Consider the following 18,511-nt stretch of genomic DNA (forward strand, 5'->3'; position numbering starts at 1 on the left):
TAACCGAGCCTCTTAGGTGACATTGGAGTAAAAAATCTAAAGTTTAGTTTCATGTGCTCACGCGAAACCTTCATGTGCATAATTTTGTTTTTAAAGTTTAGTTTAAAAATTTTTTTTGTTAGTTTCACGTGCGCGCGATAGTTTCATTTGCGCATGCGAAACTAAACCCGATAGTTTCACGTGCGCACGCAATAGTTTCATGTATAATATACGGAGCCCCTAAAGGGGCATGGAACAAAAATTAAATAAAGTTTAGTTTTGTGTGCGCACGCGGTAACTAAACTTTTTAATTTTTGCTCCATGTCCCCTTAGGGGCTCTGTATATTATACATGATCTATATTATTATTATTATATACATTATATTATACATTATTAATTAATGTCATATTTGTAACTTATTAATTTTACTCCGGTCGGTGGACAGCACTGGCTTTCTCCAGTGACCGCAAAACCTCCCAAATAAAAAAATGCAAAACTCAACTTTAATGGTAATAAATATGATCACGGATTTTTTCCGAGCTCTTTTGCTTCTATGACAAAATGCTAGCGCTGCGGAAAACCTTTATATGGAGCTGGTTTGCGCGTGTTTTATGCAAATTACCAACCTCGTGCACGTGGCCACTCATGTAGATTACTCCAAATTCACTAACGTAAGAACAAGTATAAGAACAAACTCATGTGCGTACGCACGTGTTGTGAATTAGGCGGAAAATTTTCGTGAGAAGTTCATGTGTGTGTATAAATATGCTTTTTGGTTGTACTCACAAATGCCTATAAACTGAATGACATCATCGTTATCACAAGGCATTGTGATCAAAAACTTTTGAACCCGTCTTCGACAGTTGAGTTTACAGAATCCTAAAATGGTGTTATTGTGTAAATGAACAACCAAACAGAATAAAAACTTCACAAGTTTCAGTTGAAAACGTCATGTAAACAGCCTCTTAGATACGAGTTGTTTTCTTCAAATGTTCAATACCTTAAAATGTTGTCTGTGTAGGCAGTTTACTAGGTTTTGAGTCGTCTTTTGTAACGTATTATTTTTGTTTGTTTGCCATCATTGCTTGTTTATCTAATGCAGATCGTCTTTGACTTTGTGTTGTCTTGTTTCATCATGTTTACTTTTTTGTCTCTTGCTGTTTGTTTTCTTTGACCTTGCTTTCTTGTTTGTGGAGTTGTCTGACCTTGCTTTGTTTGCACGTGACGATTCGAGCGACCTTGTTGTTTTGCGTTTCAGGTGGATACCCTTCGCCACGTTATCAGCCAGACAGGAGGATACAGTGACGGCCTCGCAGCAAACCAGATGTACAGTCCGCAGGGCATCAATGTAAGGCGAGAAAAAAAACACTTCTTCTTGTTTTGCCCTCTACCAATTATTTCCAAGCCATAGGGCTCAGAATGCCACTTAGTGCGACTTGTCTGGAAACAACGCTCACTTACTTGATTGCCCGTGTGTTGCGAACGCCACGGGCGTCGCGCTGCCCGGCGAGACGCGGACACGAGTCTGGCTCACTCGCGCCCCGGCGTCTGTCTGAGCTCATCACGTCCAATCAGATCGACCCGGCACCTGCAGCCACACACCCCGCCGATGGGAAACAGGTGACGCTTGGTACCCCAAAGTCACCTGACCCTGATTATCAGCCAAGGGCCAGCCAGACAAGAAAACACTTTGTGGAAATCTTGCAGCCATATTCTAAAAATAAATGCGGGAGGACCTCGTATGTGTTTAGCTGCTTTTTTTACTTTAGAAAGGGGATGGGAGGGGTGCTGCTGGCAAGTTGGCACAACGAGAAAATTCACAGCGACAAGCCGTGTGGTAAAGGGGAAAATCAATACGACAGACACACAGAGAGCGAGCGCGGACTCGGGACAGCAATCCAAGCACATTGCTCAGATCACGTTCCCGCCGAATGAATGGCCTTGACAGCGCGCTAGGATGAGCAGGGGGGGGGGGGGGTCAGCGACAGCGTCTCTCGATCCTGCTTCCGTTCTGCCGTATGCTAATGAGATCAAACACACGGATGTATTCAAATCCCACCCAATCTTGCCGTTAACGTGTTCGTATGTAGGTCTGGAGCAGGGGATTGTGGGATTGAGAGTATTAGCATATACTGGATGACAGATTTTGCTTTACACATCAATAACTCTGTTTACGTAAAGCCATGTTGATTTAATTAAAATAAATCAAATTAAAACATGTAAGGCAAATTACTATGCAAAAATGACCAATGTTTAATAACTTGGTAATAATAATTTGGTAATAATCACAATAATAAGTTTAAACATTAGGAGTGCAATCGCTATAAAAATGGAGCGTGAATATATTTTTGGAACTAATTAACATAATTTTGCATATGTTATATATGATGTCTGTATATAATCTATTTTAAGTATTTAAATTATTTTGCTTTACTAAGTCAGTCCAAATATAGTTTTAATTTTTTTTAGAGAAAATGAATCCAAAAACGTTTTAAGTTTTAAATGTAAGATCTATCATTTTGACCCCGTTGGCTATTTTTATCTTATGACTGGTCTTGTGGTAACATATTTGCATACACTGCAAAAAATGATTTTCAAGAAAAAAAAAATCTTAGTATTTTTGTTTTCAGTAAAAATATCTAATATAATATAATATAATACAAATAAGTCTAGCTTTTACACCAAAAATATCAAATTTAAGTGATTTTGTGCATAAAACAAGCAAAAAATATCTGCCAATGGGTAAAGCAAATTTAGCTTGAAATGTGCTTGAATTTTTAGATATTTTACTGAAAACAAGACAAAAATACAAAGCATTTTTTTTCTTGAAAATCATTTTTTGCAGTGTACTCATTATAAATCAACTATTAATGACTATGTTTACTCTGCAAAGATGGCATCACGTTGCGTATAGATTTTTTTGTGCCGATATAAAACAAAACGCACATCGAGTCTCATATCAAGTCGACTCTCTGTTCTATTACTGTCAAATATGAGATGCTGTTTTCTATTCAGCACATGTAAATCTAGCTGTTTATTCATGTAGTCAGTGTCATAAAACTGTCATGGCATGAATGTATGTATAAGTGTGTGTTTTATTGCCTGGTTATTATACATGTTGGTTCTGAATCTGTCTCAGGCAAACGGTGGTTGGCAGGGCCCCACGACTCCCTCCTCCGTCACCTCCCCAACAGAAGGACCCGGAAGCGTCCACTCCGACACCTCAAACTGATCCCCACATCCCATCACAACCCTGTTCACCGCACAGAACGGACGGACGAGACACTCCATTCATCGCACACGTTTGTGTGTAAATGACTTTTGTAAACACACGAGAGTATCATCAGACCTTTACGTTACAGTGCTCATGCTACCTCGCAAACATTTATAAAGAATAGCGACAATAAACCAATCATGACAAAGATAATAGGGAGTTTAGTATAGACGTATAGATCTATATCAACCCATCTTATCATTCAATGCCTTCATCATCTTAACAAACATTGCATTACCATAGTGCCAAAGTACTTTGATACATTAACACATCTTAATAAACATTTTTGTGTATATTGTATTTTTACCTCAACCTTTTGTTTATTTTTAAAAGCAGTCCATTGGGTTTATACACTCACGTTGAAAATCATTTTTATGTTTGATTCATTTCTGAAGGTAATTGTAAAATACTTTTTTCGATGATCACGCTTTCATTTCTTCATGTAATCCCGACGAGGCATCCGATAAGTTGAACAAATTCCTATTTTAAATTATAACTCAATTTTGCTCTGCTGCAATAAAAGGCAATCAAAAGAAGCGAACGAATCCGAAATGTGAATTTTCACCGCGCCGTTTTTTCCAGTTTCGCACCACGTGAGCCTGATCATCGGGCGATCTTGATACCAAAAACCACAGACGTGTCCGTTCTTCACATCGCTATCACTTTATTAATATTGTTCATGTTGTAAATTGTGTAATATCGTCGGCATTGGGCGACGGCCCGGTGCGGTAGACTCGAAACCAAAAATCCAGTTCTGTCGTGTTTCTTGAAATGAAAAGAAAATCAAATGATGGCACACAAATGCAGAAATTGTTTGGATATATTTTTGATGCCCTCCTGTTGTGAATAGCCATTCTCGTTTCTTATTTCATATCCGGCTTGTTTACAGGGCAGCCATATATTTAGTTTCCTCACGAGCGTAATGTGAATGAGAATGCGCGCTAGCTTCTATATGTAGATGTGCACCTTTAATCTTCATTTGCTCTTTTGATTACAATCGCGTCCATATACAGACTGAAAAGGAATGAGAGAAGTGGGATATGAGGATATTGCATTGCAGTGTCGATGAACACGAACTGAATGATTTTCGGAGCGAGCGTGAGGTCATCTAGAGGAATTTGACCTCTAGATGGTATCTGCTCGTAGTCTTGTAAGAAACGTTTTAATGGCTTCAGATTCAGGATCCCTTTGCTCATAATGTTTGTATCACTGCCTGCCCAGCAGCACCAACAGGTCCAGAGAAGCCTCATGTGATGATGCTTTTAGTTTTTGCATATAAAGCAGTTTGTAAAACATCAAATGTTTACTTTCTTGCATGTCTTTCGTTCTTTCAAATCCTGCAGTGTTTTTGAATGTTTCTTCTTTTTTTTTTATATCAAGCGCTGAGACGCTCTCTTCTCCAGTTTTAACTTTTAAGATCTCTGCATATGTACAAAAGGAAAAACATTGAACGGCAACCGTTGTCTTTCTGATTCCAACTTGTTTTTGTGAAGATAAAACTAACAAGGTGTAGGTTTTTGGTCCCTTCATTTATACTGGTAATGCATATTCTGAATAAATAGTTTCTTTTGTTGCTATACGTCTCTCTCTGGTGTAATTTTTGTGTTTTAATTTAAATTAAGGTTTTGTTTCTGAAGGAATTGAATGAGAAAAGCCTGTAATCAAGTATGTGAGGTCATTGTTATTTGGATGCATCAGATAGTTTGACCTGTATTGATAGCCAGTAATGATTGCTTTTATGGGCAATGACTGATGATGATTTATATTATACATTTTGATTCTTGTACACTGTCAAAAAAATAGTCAAAATATGTACCCCTGCTGTCACCGGAGTGGTAACTTTTCAAAAACTACAGCTTTGGACCTAAAGTTCATATTAGTACCTCAGATGTATACATATTGGTACCTTAAAAGGGTACACATTAGGACTTTTTAACTCTTTCCCTGCCATTTGACGAGTTATGTCGTCAATTAAGAAAAAATGCTTCCCTGCCGATGATGAGTTTTTCTAGCAATCCGTTTTAACGCTATTATCCAAATTATAAAATCCAGAAGCAACCCCTTAGGGCAAACAGTTTAGACTCGGTGTATGGTTTGATCATCGCTCTGAATTTGATCTCCTTCACAAAAAATGCAGTTATCTCAACATTTGGTATTTTTGAAGAAACTTGCCCATATTTGAGAGGTGATAAAAAGAGAACAAATGAAGATAGGATGAAACTTTTTTGTTGTTGTTGTTTTAAAGCAGAGGGTCTTGTCTTTCATTTGATATATTGTATGTTTATATATTTAAAGAGTGAACATTTTCTGGAAGGCATTAAACTTTTGTGAAAATCATTAAAAAATGCTAGCGCTGGCTGTCAACTTTCGTTAAGAGTGAAAGGGAACTGTCCCAGTGACAGCTAGGCTACATATTTTGACCAATTTTCTGACAGTGTTTCGAAAAACCTTTCTCCAAACTACTATGTTTACAAAATATTTCATGCATCAAGTAAAAGTAGACATTGTACAGCTGCAAAAAGTTTAATCAAATGGGTTCTGCAAATCAATTTAAACGATACCTTTTAAGGTTTGACTAGTAATGAGTTGATTTAACTTATAAAAACATGTGTTGATAATGACTTACTGATCATAAAATTTTTACAGTGTAGCAAATGAACAAAAAGTTGAGTAACTTTGCATTTAGAAATGATTTACTCTTTGAATTAGACAACAGTCAAGTAATGTTATTTTGTTTTAAGACTAACAACTCATATATTGTTAATAAAATTAAAACACCCCTTATACTGTAAAAAGTGAAAGTTTGATCAACTTAAATTACTTTATTACTTCAACTGCACTCAAAAAAAATGATTCATTGGATTAACTCAATAAAATTGTGGGCAGGATTTCCATCCAATATGAATGTGTACCCCTAACTCATAAAAAACTGCTTCACACAATAAAAATATATTGAGTTAGTCCAACTCAATTTAAAGTAAATGGCAATACTCAATTAGTTGCCTCAACTCAATTTAGTGTAGTCTGAATAACTCGATTTAGCGTAGTTTGAATAACTCAATGTAGTGTAGTCTGAAAAACTCAATTCTGTTATTTTATATAAAACATTTTTTTATATCGGACATTAAACACTATTAATATTTCTCTTAATACTTAATTAAAAAAATTACTCTCCAAAAGCAGTTGCATACAAAGCATGCTGGGAAATTATTTTTCCAGAACCCAGACTCAAACTAATTGTGTTAACGCAATAAAAAGAAAATCAATAAATTATAGTACATATTCATTTTGTGTTCTTAATGAGGTATTTTTAATTAATTGAACACAATTTTAATGTGTCATTTCTAAGAAGGGCTTGAATCATTTTTTTGAGTGTGGTAACACTTAAAATATTTAAGTTTCATCAACTTGTACTAAAATGTTTTTACTTTAAGTAAGCTCCTTTAACTTGAAGATTTTTTTTAGGTTTATCCAACGTTCACATTTTACAATGTGTTTGCCCAATACAGTGACCAATATATATTCTTAGTGTTTACTGTAACAAACTATACTGCAACAAAATGTGTGATGTTATTTGAAATGAAGGAGACAGAGAGGATGAAGTGGTTTTTTCTCAGATGAAAGTGTGCATATTGATGATCTGATACTGATGCTGCACATTGTGTTGCTGATTCTCCTCATTGTATTGCTGTAGATCAGGGGTTCTCAAAGTTTACAGTCAAAGGTCCAAATCTGAATTCCCATAATTTTCATAGGTCCGGAAAAACTTTATGTAAATCATTTGTTTATATAACAAATCAACACAAATAGCTTGGGAAAAACAAGTAACCAGGTGCAAAATACAGAGCAACCTAATTAGAGAAATGGCACAGTTTGTTCTCCATCAGATGCATAAACCATGGCAAAAAAGTGTGGTTGGTAGGCAGAGACACTGACCAAAATTAGGGGTGCACCTATAAATTGGCTGATGATGCTTGCTATGCTTCTCAATGAATTACGGTGAAATGGTGCTACATCCAAAAGCCAGGGGGCGCTCTCGGGCAGAAACTTAATATGCGCTGCAAACGAAGACCCAGACACACGGAGCTCCAGGAAATGTCTTAAGGATATATTTATATTGCTGTTCTTCAAACCTTTTCAGGTATTTTCATGATAATAAAGAATATGTTTAAGATTAAGTTTGACGAGTGTTGCTTTTTTAAATGCATGTTTTAAACGACTCAAACCAACAGTGATTGGTAAGGACTGATCAAAAGCCGTAGTACATGAAGTAGCTGTGCATAATATCTGGGTGTGATGGCTACAGCGTGACACAGGAAATTTTTAAATGACTCTGATTTTTAAAGGAATACTCGTAAATCTAAAAAGAAAAAAAAAACTAAACGAATGGTTTACAATTTTAATATGCATTTGTAAAATAGCAAATGCACACATTTAATCAATCACATAGAAATTAATGCACTTATGAAGTGGGCGCGGGTCCGGATCAAGTTGCCGTCGGGTCCGGATCCGGACCGGAGTCCGGACTTTGAGAACCCCTGCTGTAGATGAAAGCATTTGGATTAATTGTATTTTTAAAGGGTCAATATTACATTTTTACAAGATGTAATATGTTTCTCAGGTGTGTCTATAATGTGTCTGTGAAGTTTCTCAAAATACTCATTTATTATAGCATTTCCAAAATGCCTCTATTTGGGCGGGGGCAAAAAGTGCTGTTTTGATGTCTGTACCTTTAAATGCAAATGAGCTACAGCTCCTCACTCCCTTACCAACACAGTGAGCGCTTTCGGTTAAAAAAATATCTGGTTTCTGTGAGACAATAGTATTTTTAGCCACATTAGCGCTACATTGTGCTAACAAACACATTTAGGTAAAGTTAACCAGTCAGTCATTGGCTGTGGTGGGGCTTTATCAGTGTGACATCACATTAACAAGAGAATCAAAACAGCATGTTTAATGAGATTGCTTTGGTTTAATGAGGATTAAAAAAAAGAAGGATAGTGTAGATTTTTTTTTCATTGGGTTGTTGTGTTCACACACTGCCAACACACATTTTTGTCTAAACACCTTGTAATAGTGGATCTTGAATAATATGTGCCCTTTAAGGCTTGCAACGTTAGCAGCATATTGTACAGTGGAAAGATATGCAATGTGATATCTCTCACTTTCTTTTTCAAAATTTGCAGAATGTTGCACATTTCCCCCCAAAATTGATTTGAATTAGTGTTCAACTAATACATTTTTCCAAAATTGATTCTTAAATTATAGTATAAACATTTATTTCTTGGCAAAGAGTACAAAAATATTGCTTGCAGCACTGAGTCACACTATTAAAATGTCTCGGTTTTAATTCTAAGCGCAATATTACTCTTTAACACATTTATTATTGGGTCAATATCTAAAAGACCACTGAAATGCCACTGTTGTGGTCCTCCAATGTCTATAACAGTTATGGTTCCTCATACCTTCAATATTATAAGTTCAGCCTTTTAAATGCTTGTGTGTCCTCCAATGTAGTAAACAGTGTTGTAACAATGCAGTTGATGTAGAGATGTGGAGCTCTCGTATGTGCTCTGATATTCAGTCTATTCTTCAGCGGCTGCACTTTATAAATAAATGAGCTCTCAGAAGAAAGCTTTCTCACTCTATCTGCTGTTTCAGGACGCTCTTCTGAAAGGTCAGAAGCTGAGGGACTGTTGTCTGGAAAACACATTAAGAGAGGAAGATGAATACAAAGCAGAGCGCCACGCATTTATTGATGGCCACCATTTAGAGCATCTCTGTAGTTCATTTTTCATTCGCCATGAAAGAGACCTTGTTCTGAAATTGAATTCAGAGCGGGAACCTTTAGGTGAAGTCAGAATGCAAGATTGAGAAGAGACACAAAACATCACAAACCCCTTAGGAGAGAGAGGAAAAGAGAGGTAAACAACACAATCTTATGATAATTCTTATGTATTTTATAAGGTGGTTTACCCGTATAAATATATAAAACCAAATGTGTATGGGTTAAGTGGTAAGCTATCATTTTTTTCTGAAGTCATACATTTTTGTAGGATTAACTCACAAAATGCCTACGAGTTCCCGTGAGATCAGGTGGGGAAAACATTTAACACTTCTCCAAATTGGACAAACATGGTTTACATATAGTACATATTTTCAGATGGGCTGGTTTGGAGACTTTCTCAGGATTTTTTTAACCATGTTGGGTAAATATTGGAGAGAACACACCGCTGGGTTGAAAATGACCCAATGTTGGGTTAAAATGACCCAATGCTGGGTTAAAAAATGACCCAATGCTGGGTTAAAAATTACCTAATGCTGGGTTGAAAATGAACAAATTCTGGATTAAAAATGACCCAATACTGGGTTAAAAAGGACCCAATGCTGGGTTAAAAATTACCTAATGCTGGGTTGAAAATGACCCAATTCTGATTTAAAAATGACCCAATGTTGGGTTAAAAATTATCCAATGCTGGGTCAAAAATGACCCATTGCTGGGTTAAAAATGACCCAATTCTGGGTTAAAAATTACTCAATGCTGGGTTAAAAATTACCCAATGCTGGGTTAAAAATTACCCAATGCTGGATTAAAAATTACCCAATGCTGGGTTGAAAATGACTCAATGCTGGGTTGAAAATGACCCAATGTTGGGGCAAAAATAAGCCAATGCTGGGTTAAAAATTACCCAATGCTGGGGCAAAATTGACCCAATGCTGGTTGAAAATGGCCCAATGCTGGGGTGAAAATGACCCAATGCTGAGTTGAAAATGACCCAATTCTGGGTTAAAAATTACTCAATGCTGGGTTAAAAATTACCCAATGCTGGGTTAAAAATTACCCAATGCTGGATTAAAAATTACCCAATGCTGGGTTGAAAATGACTCAATGCTGGGTTGAAAATGACCCAATGTTGGGGCAAAAATAAGCCAATGCTGGGTTAAAAATTACCCAATGCTGGGGCAGAATTGACCCAATGCTGGTTGAAAATGGCCCAATGCTGGGGTGAAAATGACCCAATGCTGAGTTGAAAATGACCCAATGCGGGGTTAAAAATTATCCAATGCTGGTGGAAATGATCCAATGCTGGGGTGAAAATGACCCAATGCTGAGTTGAAAATTACCCAATGCGGGGTTAAACATGACCCAATGCTGGTTGAAATGATCCAATGCTGGGGTGAAAACGACCCAATACTGGGTCGAAAACAAAAAAACCCAAAGCTGGGTCAAAAATGACCAAATGCTGGGTTGAAAATGACCCAATGGTGGGTTAAAAATTACCCAATGCTGGGTTGAAAATTACCCAGTGCTGGGTTATTATAACTCATGGTTGCAACAACAACCCAACATTGGGTAAATTTTAACCCAGCATGTGTTTTGCCTAATATTTACCCAACATGGGTCAAAAATAACCCAGCCATTTTTAGATTGAAGAAAGATTTGAACTTTCAGTAAACCAAGACATTGTAAGAACATTCACCATAGGTGAATTATTCAAATCATTGTTATTCAGAGATACCTGATTGTTATATAATACATATCCTTTTTTATAGAAAGTGTTATAACATCCTAGTCGAATGGTTTCAGTAGTAAAGTAAAGTAAAGTATAGCCTGGAGTTCACAGAAGATTATTTATCCCAAAAGTTCTCTATAGTGTCAAATGACATTTTTTATCAAATTTGTCTTAAATAAGCAATTTATGCTTAAAACTCTAAAACATTTTTACACAGAATTTTGCTTTTATAATTTTGTCTTCAGAGCCATCTGTGTACATTATCGCTTTTTTGCATAATGCACAAATATCAATGGCAGCACAATGCACACAAGCCCACCCCTGTGCGATCGACCGGGACCCGGAGGGATGGAATTAAAAACCAAAGCTGATTGTAAGAGAGTCTTTGTTCCTGTGCAGGGATTATGGAAAAGCGGATATCTCATGTGACTATACGGGGGATGAGCTACGTCTTATCTCCTCTTGTCTATACTAAGCAAAGAAATTTGAAGTGTTCTTCACGAGAGGTTTATTATATTGACATGTCGTGAATTCTGTACAGCCGCAGGGACTTGAACTTCTTCAAAGCAGGAACATCAAATTCTTCCCTAATGCCTCCGGTTATATTGCTGAAAAAACAACAATATCAATTCTAATGGTTTCCATTACAAGTACTATTATGAACCACCATTAAAACCATTAAACAAGTCCAGTATGTTGTGTGTTTTAGGCCTAATTTAAGTAGAACCCAACACATTTCACCCAGACAGCAGACGACTCCGGACCGGATCCGCACCGGAACTGCTGACTCTGGTTCGGATCTGGCCCGGAGTCGTCTGCTGTCGGTGAAGTAGAAAGACCCACACAGTTTCCATGAAATCCATCAGAATCTCTATGATGGTTTTGTTTGATGATATAGATTAGAGGACTATGTTAGATTGTAATTTAAGAGGACACACGTAACAGGGCCGATGGATTTGTTAAGCACTGTTGCCTCTGGGGTGTGCTTGCACCCACAGAGAGATAATAAATTCCCTTGATCTGTCTCAGACACCAACTTTTCCCAAAAGAGAAGAGCTCGTCTCCGTTTGTTTGAGGAAGATCCACGCATGGTGTCACTCACGCGCTTCATGTTGATCAAACCGCTCACGCGCTGAACTTTTGAGATGTGGGTGTTGGAAGTTAAACACTGATGCTCGGCAGTGTTTTCCTAAAGAGTTTCAATGTTAATGAATCAGACGTCTGAGAGGAGATCTTTGAAAACAACGCCTCGAGACAAACAAGAAACTTATCTCTTTGAAACAAACTGTGAAAGTGATGCGAGGGTGGCGCGTGTTGTGTTGTTCTGGATGAAATCGGAGTTTCTTTTAAAGACGTCCTGGAGGAGAATTAACCAAACCTGTTTACTGTCTTACTTGTCAAACAATTACAGTTATGCGATCAAACTCAAAGAGAGTAATGTGTTTTTAAGGATTACGATGTATCACAACTACTTTTGGCAGGCTGTTTATATTTTAAACGTTCAATTTGTAATGTTGGATCAGGATAAATTTGTTTGTTTGGGGTAAATGAGTGTTTTTTGTTGTTATTTTGTCAGCAGAGATCTTTTAGTGTGTAACTGGGAGTATAGTTTGTTTTTTACGTGAACACGTACGTGCACGGTTGAATGCACAGCCTGTTTATTTAACTCATTAGCTCTGTCCCAAATGGCGGACTTCATGTGGACTTTCAGACTCGTGGCATTAAACGGACACTCCATTTTTTTTTTAAATATGCTCATTTTCCAGCCCCCCTTGAGTTAAACATTTGATTTTTATCATTTTGGAATCCATTTAGTCGATCTCCGGGTCTGGGGGTACCACTTTTAGCATAGCTTAGCATAATCCATTGAATCTGATTAGACCATTAGCATCGCGCCAAAAATAACCAAAGAGATTTACTATTTTTCCTATTTAAAACTTGACTCTTCTGTAGTTACATTTTGTACTAGGACTGATGAAAAAACTGTGATTTTCTATGCAGATACGTCTAGGAACTATACTCTCATTCTGGCGTAATAATCAAGGACTTTGCTGCCGTAACATGGCTGCAGCAGTCCCCTGCTATTAAAAGTTCCTAAGGGGACTATTTTCGGTTACTGCGTAATAACATAGCGCAGGAGTGTCCCTTTAAATTGCGCGTGCTTGCTTAATTTACTAGTCCATAGGGTGTCCCATCTGTCATTTTTACGATGCAAAGTGTGCTCATCAGCGCCCCCTTGATAAAGTCTTCAGCGAAGCCCCCACTGCTGCAGGCTCCACACACTTTACCAACCCAAAAGTCCTTGCGAAAGAACAATCAGATGACGGATGGGAGGAGTCATTTACGTAGACCTTCATGCGTCGCAGTGCGCATACTATTCCTCAGACGATGATGTGTTTGTCCTGTGGCAGCTACCGTAGCTTCTCTATGCGTTTCAATGCAGGTTTATAATAACATGAGAGTGAGGTAATGATGACAGAATTTTTATTTTTGGGTGAACTGTCCCTTTAACAGCTGCTTCGCTAGATGCGGCTAAAGATTTAGGTTTATATGTGAGGGTCGAATATCTTCATGAACAGTAAAATATCATGAAAACCAACTTGTGAGGACATTTTGGTGCTCACTAGACTTACTTACCAATAGTTATAGTTAACAATCTGTCCACGGACAGCAGATGTAAAATAGACTTTTGGCTAATTATGGCACATTGTACATTTATAAATGTATTATTGATGTGCATTGTCCCTGTTAAATAAACCTGAAATGAAAAAAAAATGAAAGTCTATGAAATGATCTCAGTAATATAGTGAAGCAAAAATGTTTTGTTTGTGTTTAGGAAGAAATCTCATGAGTTTTTATTTCTCTGTAGTATAAGCACAGGGTTTTCAGAAGGATTCACATCTGAGTCTCAAGGCGGGAGGTGGCTGTCACATTGAGTCTCTTTGTCGTCTCAAACACAAATCGGTTTTCGGCCTCAAACCAAAAGAGCCCAGCACTGGCGAATGCCCTGCGTGACACAGACCCAAACTTCACATTAATGGACTTCATTTTTTAAATAATCATAGATTATGGGATTTAAACCACCCATGACAACAATGAAAAAAATCATTGATGTGAGATGTGATGGATATTTACCATGGTCACTTTAAATAATATAAAGATTAAAGGTATAGTTTACAGAAAAATGAAAAGTCTTTCATTATTTACTCACGTTGTTCCAAACATGTATACATTTCTTTGTTCTACTAAAAACAAACATAGATATTTTGAAAAATGTTTGTAAACAAAACAGATCTGGAGCACCATTCACTTTCATAGTCTTATTTTTGGTCACACTTTATTTTACAGTGTCTGTGTTACAGTGTAATTATATAATTAAATACTAAGTGATATAAAGTAACAACATGTACTTACTATAGGGTTAGGATCAGGGTTTGGTTAAGGGTTTAGTTTCATGTAATTATGCATAACTAAACGATATTAGTATAGTAAGTACATGTAACATTCAATTCAATTTTATTTATATAGCGCTTTTCACAATTGGTGATTGTTTCAAAGCAGCTTTACATTAATAGAAGCAGTGGAAAGCACAGAAAATTGACAGATAGCACAACATAATACACAATAGCACAAGCTGCTAAATTTGCTGCGACTATGAATCAACATTATAAGCGAGCGTATTACTAATGTAACGTATAGAAGAGGATGCTAAGTTAAGCCCAAGAAGGCTGCCTCCCCGGGTTGAAAAACCCCCTAGGAGAAAAAAACCCAGGCTTTTAGCCGGGGAAGTAAAAAAAGTCCTAGCAGGGAAAAACCCTTGGGAGATATATATATATATATATATATATATATATATAAGGAGATTAAGCGGACCAAAGTCAGTATTTTCTTGGCTATTATTTCCTCATATGTATTCATTGACACTCACAAAACACAAAAGAGAACTGAATTTTTATACATCATTTGTGTGCAAAAGTAGGAATGTGATTAAATTTAGGAATCCTCTGAGAAGCTTCGTGTGTCTTCCGCCTGACGTGCTAATTGGATGCTCGAAGAATTAGAAAGAGTCCCAAGCCGCTTTCATTTTCACTTTTAAATTGATCATTAAACACCCCCGGCATGTGAAATGAGACTGAATATGTGTGATTTCATGGGATCAGTAACATTTCATACACGATGAGGTGCTGACATTGAGGATCTGAGCTTTAAATATCATCAGGTTATAAACTTCATTGATACAAGACGCCAATAGTAATAGATCAGAAGTGTCACATCATAAACTGCAGTCACACATGAAAGTTTACTCAAATTGTTGTAATTTAAGTTATTTTCAACCTAGAGTTGAGTCAAACCCATATAATGGTTTGAATTAACCCAGAAAATGTTTAGGTTATGTCATATTTTTTTCACTCTCATGTTGTTACAACCCTTTATTCATTTTTTAGCCCCATTCACTCCCATAGTAGGATAAAGAATGCTATGAAAGTGAATGGGGATCATGAATGGTTTGGTTTTGCAGTGTGCATTATTTTCTAATAATTCAACGGTTACGTCATCAATTATTCCTTACCTATAAGATTAAGATTTTAAAGCGTGATAATATCTACACTCTAAAAATGTTGGGGTATTTTCAACCCAGCATCGGGTCAAAAAGGGACGAGCCCAGCTAAATTAATCCAAACGTTTTTATATTTGACCCAACAATGGGTTAAAACAACTAAGCATAGGTTAAATTACAACCAAGCAAGCTGGGCTTGTCCATTTTTGACCCAGCATTTTTGTTGAAAATAACCCAGCATTTTTAAGAGGCTCAGTTATTATATGTGAACTTCATAAAACAATAAAAAATGTCTAATTATGAATTATTAAAATAGTTGCTCTTTGGTTATTTTGTCAACCCTGTGATTGCTGTGTCCATCCTCTATTCAAGAGCATCTGTAATATGTTGTGCTTTTTTAGACAATTGTGATGTAAATTAATGAACAATTGAAGGTCAGGTTACTATTATCAAAATTCATTTAATTTTTCTACTTGTGTTCACTGTAATATTAAAAGTAACTAAGATCTGTTCTTAAGAAATATACACTTATTAAGTGAAATGACACAATTTTCTTCAAATGCCCATATTTGGAGATCATATGTGATAAACTGGTTTGAAATTGTTTCTATTAACATATACATAATGTATGACTTTGTTTTTAATATGTCCCTCTTTAAAAATTAAATAAAAAAGTTTTAAGGGCCCAAAGTTACCAAATTGTAGGAATGAATAATATGTAAACATACAACATATACATAATAAATCATGCTTTTAAACATTTTCTATAAACTGTATATTTCTAAGGTTTTTAGCTATTTTTAATAACCTAAACTTTACATTGTACACCCAAACTTTCCAGTTAAACTTTTATAATTCTGTGAAAAATACTCCATGAAAATATTATAGGGTGATCAAGTAATAGGCCAATGCTGCCATCTAGTGCTTAAAATGGGCAGAATTTTTTTAATACAAAAATTATTTAAAAACTTGTTAAAAAACTGTCATAAATGATTATTTCAACAGACATGTTTATTGAAAATGCACGAGAACAATTTGCATTTCTTCTCTTCCATTCCACACAAATAATCCTTACAAAATGCATCACTGATGTTCATCGATTGTAAGGATGCATAGATGCAGACTTGATGTTAGTCTTGATGTTACTGGGCATTTTCCCTGATGATAGAGAGAGAGAGATACACAGCATTAATGCCAAATAACAACTTTGAAACTTCTATTTGCATTATACAGATTACAAATGTGGTACCTGGTTGACCGGGCTGCTGTTGAGTAACCTGTCCACCCATTCCTGGCTGATGGCCTGAGCTTCCAGCAATAGTGACCTGCTGCAGTGTGGGACCTCCTGACATCATCTGCTGTCCAGGATGACCAGGGGCGACCTGGCCCGGTGGCCTGCACTTGGAAAGACCCTTTCCAAAACCCACTGCGGCAACCAGTGCGTTAGTTTCAGCTGGATTGAAGGATGGTTTGTTTTGACGCAAAGCTAAAGAGAAAAAAAATTGTAAATCTCTGTGCACTCATGAAAATCTGGAAAATATGTAATGAGACAGTTTAACAACCTGAGGTTTCAGAGTCTCTGTCATCGCGAGGGTTGTTGAGCTTCTCCAAAAGGTTCGAGCAAATTTTATTTAATGCTTGAATCTGTTTCTACATACAAAAGCAAAATATAGTACAAATTAAATTGGGACATTGTGAAAAAAGTGAAATGGATGTCATAGTCATATCCATGTGGCCTATGTTTACCTGTGCATTATCAGGTCCGATCTTGGCTGCCTCGGCACTCAGTTGTTTCTCCTGTTCCTCAACCTCGGGGTCGGGTTTGGTCCTCAGATGGTCTGGCACAATCTCATGGCTGAATACAGGAACTCGCTGCTCTGTCAGTTTCTGGATCATGAGTAGAAACAGAACAGTTAAGTTATTGTCCGATATTTAGAAGTTTTAAATTATTGTCCAAAACCGGCTTTACTGATCAGATAGGCATGAGAATTGCAGGCGATTTATCGCCCACCCCTAGTTAAAAAAATAGATCTGATTTCTGTGAATTCAGTCTGAGACAATATCATCTTTAGCCACATTAGCATTACAATATGCTAACAAACACATTTAGAAATGCTTTGGGTAAAATTAAACCTGTCAGTCAGTGGCTGTGGGCGGGGCTTTGTCAGTGTGACGTCACATTAACAAGAGAATCAAAACAGCATGTCTAATGAGACTGCTTTGGTTTAACGAGGATTAAAAAAGAAGGATTATGTCGATTTTTTTTTTCATTGTAGGGTGCTTGTGTTCACACACTGCCAACACATTTATGTCTATTTATGCATAATATGGGCGCTTTCTACGTGTAAATAATCACTGTTATGATTGATTCATCTGTAATGAGGATACTCACAGCCAGCTCTTCATCTCGATCAGGAGACAGCAGCAGTGGGATGATAACTTGTGATCTGTATGATGGAGTCTTTTCATTTCTTAAGAGTTTGTTGATGGTGTTTAACTGCCCAGACAGAAGGGCAAAACTATCCAGGACTGAGGGCCTAAAGTAAAAACATCAGTCAGTTACAGTGATAGTTACTACTTTAATCGGAAGAGAGTTTTTTAGTCTACTCACCACGTCAGTCTGTCAAATTCATTCTCCAGTTTATAAATGAAACTCTGTAGGGAGCCTTTCAAATGAGCCACGCGAGTGATCAGAGACTCGACGGATGCCTCCAACTGCTTCTCCTCTCGTTGCTATTAAAATAAAACACAACCTCTCACGTTTTTACATTCAATAATAACAAATATTGCACATTTTTCCTCCGTGGACATCTCTATGATTAGCATGCTAGCACTCTTCATGAGCAGAATGAACGATTTCAAATGGCGCTGTTCTTCGAAATAAATAAATAAAATATGATATTGGAAAATTTAAAACAGCTGCTAAATGTCACAAATGGATATGTGATTATCTTACCTGCATTTTACAGCCTCTGGATAAACAACACAACAAAGAGCGTTAAGCGGAAGTAAACAAACATTTGCAGCACTAATAGAATCCGACTGCCGACACGCGCTGGACATAAACGTTCCTTTAAGTTTGCGACAGAGGCTATTTAAGCTATTTTTAGTTCCTCTGTTTAATAAAATGTTTCAGTCTACGATTTTAATCTGTTTATATTAGTCTATTTTAATCTTATTTTTAT

General features: G+C 36.7%; 2 protein-coding genes across 6 annotated transcripts in view; one reads left to right on the plus strand and one right to left on the minus strand.

Moving 5' to 3' along the window:
- Window positions 1–4,833, plus strand: part of pbx1b (pre-B-cell leukemia homeobox 1b) — a 78,966-nt gene extending 74,133 nt beyond the window's left edge. For all 5 annotated transcript variants that reach the window (XM_065293861.1, XM_065293865.1, XM_065293860.1 and 2 more), the window contains 2 exons: window positions 1,239–1,328; window positions 3,120–4,833. In XM_065293861.1, coding sequence (XP_065149933.1) covers window positions 1,239–1,328; window positions 3,120–3,212 — 183 coding nt within the window. In that variant the 3' untranslated portion in view covers window positions 3,213–4,833. The remainder of the gene's footprint in view (window positions 1–1,238; window positions 1,329–3,119) is intronic.
- An 11,484-nt stretch (window positions 4,834–16,317) lies between these two features.
- On the minus strand, window positions 16,318–18,402 carry med8 (mediator complex subunit 8). Its single transcript, XM_065294028.1, has 7 exons — window positions 18,283–18,402; window positions 17,938–18,059; window positions 17,719–17,863; window positions 17,073–17,213; window positions 16,889–16,976; window positions 16,576–16,812; window positions 16,318–16,484 (listed from the first exon to the last, which is right to left on the minus strand). The coding sequence occupies exons 1-7, from the start codon at window positions 18,286–18,288 to the stop codon at window positions 16,420–16,422; spliced, it is 804 nt and encodes a 267-aa protein (XP_065150100.1). The 5' UTR covers window positions 18,289–18,402; the 3' UTR covers window positions 16,318–16,419.
- Between the last annotated feature and the right edge of the window lie 109 nt (window positions 18,403–18,511).

This window comes from Paramisgurnus dabryanus, chromosome 7 (assembly GCF_030506205.2).
Source record: "Paramisgurnus dabryanus chromosome 7, PD_genome_1.1, whole genome shotgun sequence".
NCBI classification, from domain to species: domain Eukaryota; kingdom Metazoa; phylum Chordata; class Actinopteri; order Cypriniformes; family Cobitidae; genus Paramisgurnus; species Paramisgurnus dabryanus.

Excerpts from the sequence above, each read along its gene's own strand:
- med8 (XM_065294028.1), bottom strand. Across the intron at positions 17,864-17,937 it reads GAATTTGACAGACTGACGTG|GCCCTCAGTCCTGGATAGTT; the intron begins GTGAGTAGACTA and ends TTTTTACTTTAG. Across the intron at positions 16,977-17,072 it reads TCGGACCTGATAATGCACAG|AAACAGATTCAAGCATTAAA; the intron begins GTAAACATAGGC and ends TTTTGTATGTAG.